The sequence below is a fragment of the Austrofundulus limnaeus genome, unplaced genomic scaffold (assembly GCF_001266775.1).
Source record: "Austrofundulus limnaeus strain Quisiro unplaced genomic scaffold, Austrofundulus_limnaeus-1.0 Scaffold480, whole genome shotgun sequence".
NCBI lineage: Eukaryota > Metazoa > Chordata > Actinopteri > Cyprinodontiformes > Rivulidae > Austrofundulus > Austrofundulus limnaeus.
This window is the reverse complement of record NW_013952882.1, coordinates 221112-230310: the sequence shown is the minus strand read 5'-3', so window position 1 is coordinate 230310 and position 9199 is coordinate 221112. Positions and strand designations below refer to the sequence as shown.

The window sequence follows — 9199 nt, the reverse complement described above, 5'->3', positions numbered from 1 at the left end:
ATTACGCTCTTGCGCGATGCTGCGTTCAGGACAAGCATGGAAAACTCACCACTCTTATGCCAATACGGTCACAATGATGCATTTAGGTACCGAAATGGAACTGCATGAACATTCACGTGGTGGTTATGTAATACAGCCAATCGATAATAAAAAATCGACAAATTTACATAATCGACGCCATCGATTATTTCAACTAATCGGTGCAGCCCTAAGCTAAAGTTGCAGCAAACAGCTGAAAATAGCAGAAGGCACCTGCAAGAATCTAAATTAGCAGAAAAAGGCACAAAAAGTAGAAAAGAAGAAGAATAGCAGAAAGAAGCTGAATTTTAGGTCAAACAGCAGGAAAAAAGCTAAAATTAGAAAAAAACATAGCTAACATTAGCACGAGATTAAAAAGAGCAGAACCAGAACAAATTGTGTAAGGTTCTGTAAAGATTTAGAAACATTTTAAAGGATTTTCAGGATGTTGAAAACAGCTCCTTTAATTTTCAACGGCAAAAAAGAGGCTAAAAACGTGAAATAGCTGAAAAAGTAAAAATAGCTGAAATACCAAAAGTCATTGCAGGATTGTCCTAAACGAGCTTAACSTTTTGATATATGAATTGTTGAAGTAGCACAACAACTGTGGAATGAGTTAGATGGTGAAAAACTCCCAGAAGAAAAAATGATCTCAATAGTGTGGATGCTATGATGTATCACACTGATTGTGACAGTGTGATACATCATGTCACAGCCTGTAGAGGAAGTGTTACACAGAAAATACCCCTCATCTCAAACCCACAGACAGATGCAGGGCACTCACTTGGCACGATGAACTCAACCTCCTTGGATACGGCCGTCCCCAGTTTGTTTGAGGCGTAGCAGCGATAGTTGCCCTGGTACTCTGTAAGGTTCTCAATTTTAGGGATCACAAAGGTCCCAGAATGTTCTTCTTTCATCAGGTAGGGGTCTGCAGTGTAGTTGAATTCCTGGCCATTCTTTGTCCATCTGAATCTACATAAAGAAAGCCAGTTTGAAAATGTCAAGTCTTTCAGCTGAAACTGCAGCCCTCCATTATCTTCCTAAGTTCAAAACGAGAGCAGCCAAATGCAACGAGACAATCCTAAAGTGTTGTCATTGTTTGGATCTGGTGTCTGTTTGGCTGCTATTGAGCTCTCCTTTCTTTCCATCTCTCTTCCGTGGTGTTAGAAGACTTTGTACTCACTCTGGCTTGGGGTTCCCCTTGGCTTCACACGTCATGGGGAAACTCTCATCAAAAGGGAAGGCAATGAGCGAGCTGGGAGGATGAGCTGTGATAGTGGGCAGCTGCTCAACTGGGAAGCAAACAAACAAGCATACGTGAAGATACGTGCAATAAAAGGCCTTCACACAGAAGAAGAGTCAAGCAGCCATTCTCTTAAATGTCCTACAGCAGTGGTTCCAAACCTGCTTCAGACTGAACCTCATCACAAAGTTTGACTGGTTACTGTTTAAAMAAATGTACAACTTCGCTTTTCTATTTCCAAATGAATGAAGCAGCACTGGACTGTTGTGGTGTTTTATATGAACTAAACATGAAACTATTTAGATAATGCATCTCAGTAATCCAGGTAGAAATATCAAAAAGAAAAATAAGTAGGTCCTCTGGTCCAGAGGACCTACTTATTTTTCTTTTTGATATTTAGAAGATGTCCACTCGCAGGTTGAGAACCACTGAGCTACAATGTTTGTCACTGTTTTAGTTTAGATGCAGAATGGTCAAATATGAAACCATTAAATAGTGAGAATGAAAAAACATTTTCTGTAAAAGCATGAAAGTTGGGTGGAAATAATGAACAGAGCACACCAATCAATTAGGCTAAGATCATCTATCAGTTACAATAAATCAGTCAAGRTTTTACCATAGCWGACAAACAGGGTTGACTCAAACAGTTACCGCTACAGATTTAAGTCAAAATGTCATGAAGCTGGCTGTGGCAGCCATCATGAATTTAGTCTGGACCCTCAGCTATACAGAAACAATTTCTTGCTGGAGGCATGGACTCTGTTGGCGTTTAAAACGATTGGATCTGATTTAACCAATCGTTAGCATTTGGCTGTGACGTATATAGAGCGCCRGCTCATCTGTGAAGAAAGCTAAGCTAAGAAGCTAGCAGGAAACTGTGCGCTGTAAACAACCATCCCCTACTGGGAAGAGAGAAGAACCTAGCTGAACGAAGTAGCTGTAAATGAGAGCTGCAGGCTTTGTGAGAAAAATTATATTTAATTTGGAAGCYTTGTCARCACAGAATGACTTCAYYAACTTCCTCCAATGCCATTGCTAAAGTACAGGCAGACTAAAACGGTGCAGAAAATTGACGTCCATGTTCACAACTTCTCCTTCTGTTCGCTGATTGGCCCAGTTAAAATTTTACCAGAGAAATCCTCGTCTATGGGAGAAATCCCGACTGAGTCCTCCTTTAGGTTTCCTTCAAATCTATCCAGTGATTAATGAAAGCTTTTGATTACAGACAGAGAGCTGAATGAAAGAGAATTAAAAACAATTTCAAAAAGATTTTGCACTTTCTGTTAGCACTCAGAATGTGTCAGGGATTAGTCTCAGCTACTACCACACCAGGTTTCACCTCAAAATCACATCTGTATAGTTAACAGTTATGACCTCAGGTAATAAGATATTTTGGTAACTCAAACAAAACGTTGTTAGCCTTCACATTTCTTCTATTCCACATGAACCAAGCATGTCTGTTTAATTTGTGACACAATTAAGACCCTGCTGGCTATAAGCACGACGGACAAATACAGCAGGAAGCAAATCAGCAGCCTGATAAGCCTGCATGATATTAGAATAACTTGTGGTTTTTGATATTGATATTATTTTATTCTTTCACTTCATGCTGCATGACATGAGCGTTACATAGCTCTGTCATTAAAGCCAAGTCAGCATTCATTTTAATCCCTTACTAGATTCCTTAAAAGTCTGCTTGTGTAGAGGACATTTTCTCCATGTTGTCCAACAGTTTAGGTCAGGGCTATTCAATTAAATTGCTCTGGGGGCCACAGTTGCTGCCGGTCAACAGCTGAGGGGCCAAACATTAAGCAATTAAAGTTATTATGTAAATAAACCAAGTATTACAAAGATCTGTTACCTTTGAATTAGTTTATTTTGCTGCATTTAATCATGAATACAACATACAGGACCCTATAAAAGTAGTGATAATTAAACAATGTCAAAAACAAAAAGAACTCATTGTGCCTTCTATTATTAGGTACAAATAATATTTTAACATCACTGACTTGCCAAATTTTTAAACCAGTTTTATTTCCACTTTCATCATTTTATCTTCAACTGCTTGTAGTTTTAACTGTCTTGAGTGTTTATAGAAATGGTTTTTACCAGCATGTAGCCAAGAGTTTGACGTTTCTGTAGATACCAAACATGTTTATGTTTAWCTAAAAGAACTTAGAGTAATTAAAGTTGAAAACCGAGAGTTTGGACTTAAGAGATGAATGAATCAATTGGCGGGCCGAACTTTGGTTGCTCTTGGGCCGGATGTGGCCCACGGGCCGCCAGTTGAATGGCCCTGGTTTAGGTTTTCTCTTCGTATGTTAATAAAAATGACTAATTTTGTAAAACGTCTGCATTTAATGTTGTTTGTTTAGGCAAGATGCACTGTCACAAGGTGTGAGTGTAATTAGTACTGCTAAATTGAAAAGCTATTTCATTTAATATAAGTGTTTTACTCATGTTTAAGTATTATACTATTAGAGTCGGTTCTTTTGGTTCTCTTTGGTCTAATCCAAACAAATTGTCAATGTTTTCTCCAGCAAACAACCACAAAGTGCAAAATCCACAACAACATTGTTCTTTTCAATGCAACAATTTGCACAATTACAAACCCAATAAAAACAAGGGTTAGAAATAATTAYTGACCTTTATTTCATTGCAGACAGAATTGAAGAGTTTTATTTCCTCTTCATGCCCTATTTATAATTCAGATTCATTTCTGCATTTCTGTTTTGAAAACTCCTGCCGACTAAGGGTATTTTTTCTTATTTTTGTATCACAATGTTTATCTACAATATTCATGTGTTACACATCAAAATGTTCAGTTCACTTTCTGTTAGCAGAAGTTCAAAGGCTGGTACGTGTTTTAGTAAAGTTTTTTTCAATTTATTTACCATTATTTTATCAGGCAAGACCCGTTGAGATCACAGATCTCTTTTTCAAGGGCGGCCTGGGCCTGAAGGCAACCTATTGTTCATGTTTTGGGGGGTTGGGGAAACAGGAGTACCCGGAGAAAACCCACGCAAGCATGAGAAGAACATGCAAACTCCACACAGAAAGACCCCAGGTCCGAACCGGGGATCGAACCCAGGACCTTCTTGCTGTGAGGCACGAGGCAGAAAATTAGCCAAAAGTTGAAAGAGGGAAATGTTTTGTTAAATGTAATGAGAGCTAAAAGAAGTAAAATGCTAGCTAAAATCTAGGTTTTAGTAAAGTTTTTATTGTGTTGTAAGTATTGAGTTTCTTCTGCCAAGACATTTTTTACAAGACACTCCATCACCGACCATGTTTAAAAGACTTCAGGTGTTTCTTCCTCCAAACGCATCTTCAAGTCAACAACAGGTTGATAGTAGAGAACGACCTAGCTTTGTCTGATCYTCAACACATAATCTGAGTGCTAACAAATTGCACAAGACTGATTTAAGTCAGCTTTGTCTGTCTGTTAGAAAAAAATCTTATGAACCACTGAACATACAGTCTAGTTTCAGGAAATAATAATTACCTGTACAGATTTCTCATACAAAGCGAGACCTTGCGTCCAACTTTGCTTGTCAAAGACACTGCTTTTCTTTATAGATACGGGTTTTGGATTATGTACTTATACTACAAGTTCTTTAGAACTAAAAAAACAATAAAGATGTATGTCCTGATGCATCTCAGTAATCCAGGTAAAAAATCAAAAAGAAAAAAATTGTATAGGTCTTCTGGACGGGTTCTTCTCCAATGAAACGTTTCGTCACTCCTCCAAGAGACTTCTTCAGTCTGAGAGTTTCAGGCAAAATTCAGGCTTTTAAGCACTGCCTCCATGTGATTGATACTCACATCACATGGCTATCGTTGACACCTAATTAACACCTATTGTTAACAGGGGGTGGAGTGATACTGGCAATAGCAGCACTGTAGGAGGGGGACAACTGAAAACGGAGGCCTCCACCTCTGTTTAATGATGGACGGTCTTTCTTCACAAAAATGGCTGTATATGCTGTTAAGTACCAGGAGGACTGCAACCAGTTATACATCGGGGAAACAAAGCAGCCACTGTTCAAAAGAATGTCCCAACACAGACGAACTACATCTAATGGCCAGAACTCTGCAGTTTTCACTCATTTACAGGCCAGTGGTCACTCTTTCAGAGATGAGGATGTTCTCATTCTTGATAGAGAGGAACGTTGGTTTGAGAGAGGAGTAAAAGAAGCCATTTTTGTAAAGAAAGACCGTCCATCATTAAACAGAGGTGGAGGCCTCCGTTTTCAGTTGTCCCCCTCCTACAGTGCTGCTATTGCCAGTATCACTCCACTCCCTGTTAACAATAGGTGTTAATTAGGTGTCAATGATARCCATGTGATGTGAGTATCAGTCACATGGAGGCAGTGCTTAAAAGCCTGAATTTTGCCTGAAACTCTCAGACTGAAGAAGTCTCTTGGAGGAGAGACGAAACGTTTCATTAGAGAAGAACCCGTCCAGAAGACCTATACATTTTTTTTCTTTTTAATAAAGATGTATACTAATACTGTAGATATAATGGATTCAGTGTAATGTGGCTGTGATGTGAGGAAACAAAACAAAACCCAAGTCACAGATGTTAAAAAAAAGTCAGCAGTATGGACTGATGATACGTGATCATGACATTCGGGACACTTAGCTAAATATGTTGCTGTTAATTATAATAGTCAGGAAATTAAAGAGAGGTTTCTAAAACTACTTACTGTTTATGTGACCCAAAACTACATAATCCATGGTAGCAAGGGGGAGAAAAACAGAACAAATACAGTCAAGAAATTGGAGAATAATTCCCCATTTTCATACTCACAAATACCCTCAAGCAGAAACTCAAAACATTTTTTGTTAGTGATCCCCATAAATGCATTAGCCTTTTCAGACAGCCTGTTTGAACTGTTTTTTTTTTTTTTCATAAAAACCCTTTGGAGAAATTTCTGAATAATTTAGAGAGGTTTTTGATATGTGTTTCCAAGGGAACTGGGATTCACACAGATCCAACACAAAAAGACACAAAGAAATGGATTCAAAAAAATGTAATAGCTGTTAATATATTCCATACATAAAAAGCCTGATAATTGTAACACTTCTTTATAGTATATTTTCCTGTAAATTATTCAGCTATTCTTTTTTTTTTTCATTAAAAATAACCCATTTTGCTCTCTTTTCCTTATTACAAATCAGTTAATGTACAGACAGGACTAGAATTACTGAAAATGGTGTCTTAATTTCCCAAAGCAGCTGAACTTTGTCTATATTAGTTTAGCACTTGATGTCATATAACATTGCAAAAGTACACACCCCCATTTGGTCATTTGCTGTGTGATTGCCACACAAATTAGAATAATTTTAATTCAATTATAAGTAAATAATTCTAACAAATACTCCAAAATATTGAAGTTTAATGTGGAGAAACAAGTTTTAAATTATTCTGAACATTTAAACTGAAAGGTGGTACATGTAGGTTCCCACCGTGACCTTCAGAGGCCRCTTAAAGTAGATAAATATCATCCACCTGTGAGCAAAGTAGGTGTAAGGTGATTTCAGTACACATACACTTTTCTCAAAATAGTCCTCAAAATCAACACCATTTCAACACCTTTAAGTAGTGAGACCCACCACCYCAAGTGTCATCATGAAGACCAAGGAACTATCCACATAGGTCAGTGACAAAGTTCAGAACACATCCTGTTGGATTACAAAATAATATCCCAAACCTTGAACATCTTTAAAGCCATTAAAAAAGAATGCCACCAAAGCAAAAACCTTATGAATTTGCTAAAAGGTCATTATTCAAAGAACCAAACAAAAGGCCAAAAACAACCCTGCTGGAGCCGACAGCTCTTTAGCAGAGACGGGATCATTTGTCCACAGGATCTCTTTAAGCTGCACAGAGCTGGGCTGCAGCAATAAGTGGTCACAAAAACATAAGTGCTTAAAAAGGGCAGACAATTTGGAGTTGGAGACATTTTAAATGTGGGAGAGGACAGGAAGTGTAAAATGAACTTTTGGCCACCAAGTACAACAATGTTTGAAGTGAGGTCTCTATAAAGTTGAACTGCAATGTTTTGGTCTGATTTCCTTCTTAATTTAACATTACCAGCCCCTCTTTCACCACAGTGATCCTTTAAATCCAAATGAGATACATCACTCCCTGCGCACCTCCAGCTTCTAGTTATTGAGTGGCATAAAAACATTTTATTTACCAATTAATTAAAATACTGTATGTCAACAACAGACGATTTGTCCATTCAGCCTTACATGTTGGAGCCAGAGTCTGACCCAGAATCAGAGTCTGACCCAGAATCAGAGTCTGACCCAGAATCAGAGTCTGACCCAGAATCAGAGTCTGACCCAGAATCAGAGTCAGCCAGAGGAGTATGAAGATGACCAGATTGGTGAGTCAATCCAGACCTCATTCGGCAATTCTCTTGCAAATAATTTGACGTAATAGTTCAGAAAACGTCATAGAAAACAGAAAAAACTGAACGGGTTGAAAAAAAAAATGACCCAAACATAACACAAACAGATCTACATAGCACCGGGTGAGACTCAACGTTTCTGCACTCCTACAGGCTCCAACTACAAAACAAAATGAATTTAACAGCTAAAAAAGTGGATTTTGCATAATATGTCCTCTCTAAGAGACTTTGTATCATATTGAGAACACCGTCCCCACCAAAGAAACATTCTTGTGATTGTTTTGTTAAGATGTGTATTAAAATGATGGACTGCATCGGTGTCAGTTTAGCTGTGAGATTTCTGCAGTTTATAGCAGACTGGATGTATCGGTGCTGTAAGGGGACATATGTGAAGCCCTTCGACATACATGAAATTTGAGAAGGAAACGAAGGGTTAGATTACCTCCTGGTTGGTTAGCACACCTCTGTTAGATTAGTTTTTTTTCTCTTAGCTTTTGCCATAATTTCCCATCAGAAGCCACTAATCACCTGCATGACATCAACAAGATGCATTAGGTGCTGTAAAATGACCATTTATGGTTAGAATTCTGCACACAGAGGGTGGAATTTTAAAGCTGAAATATGTGGACGCACGCTTTTTTTAATTCTGTTATTTTTGTCCAGAAGTCATTTTAAAGATCTGTCTAGTTTCATTATGACTCCAAAGTATCTTTTTCACTGAGGCCCCTGATCTGTCTAGAATCATCTGACTTCCCTTTTTATAAACATCACTCATATCAGGAAGCGTGAAACAAAAGTGAGTAAAAAAAAAATCATTCCTGTAGTTTTTCTTTTGAGCTGTATATTTGCAAACATTCCTTTAAACTACATGTCTCCCTCAGTTTGACAGTTTTCTGTTGAAGTTCAAAATCCACGTTGCTTCTTTTACATTTGAGCGAGCTGCCTTTTTCTCCTCCCCCAGACCCTAAATCCTCTATGAACTCAGTGATGTTTTAATGCATGACAAGAACTCACCCTCTAGAGGAATGTCCATGGCTGTGGTTGTGTGGAAGGCACAAATACAGGTGATCACGATCAGCACGGCAGCGAATCTCGGACTTCTCTGCAACCTCATGGTTTCACTGTAGGCTCTTGGCTGTTCTCAACAAACAGGTGCTGTCCTCAGTTCATTTCTCTGCTGGGCTGGTGGTGCCGGACCTGTGAAAGTAGCACAGATGGAGAAGGCCCCATGAATCCTCCCATGAGCTGGCAGGCAGAAAGGCAAACCCCAAACATAATCAGTCCCCCGTGACAGAAAGCCCGACTGCTCTTTGCTCAGCCTAGCAGAACACGGCGCACTGTACATTTTCATTTTCCATCAGCAGAGACTCTGACTGTGGCTGAGTTCAAATTTGGCTTTCGGCAAAAATATTCGCTTCTAAGTCTTGCATCATTTTTTTTCTCCCACCTTAAGGCTCAAAACTTTCTGTTACTTGCTGAGGTGAGGTTTGCAATATATATATATATATATATATAT

General features: G+C 38.5%; 1 protein-coding gene across 1 annotated transcript in view; it reads right to left on the bottom strand.

Annotated features, from left to right (window-relative positions):
- chl1b (cell adhesion molecule L1-like b) overlaps window positions 1-9199 on the bottom strand; it is a gene marked incomplete in the record, with an annotated part of 87944 nt that overhangs the window by 57278 nt on the left and 21467 nt on the right. Inside the window, 4 exon segments of the mRNA XM_014025500.1 lie at window positions 803-993; window positions 1205-1313; window positions 5971-5988; window positions 8698-8880. Of these exon segments, the coding sequence (XP_013880954.1) occupies window positions 803-993; window positions 1205-1313; window positions 5971-5988; window positions 8698-8797 (418 nt within the window).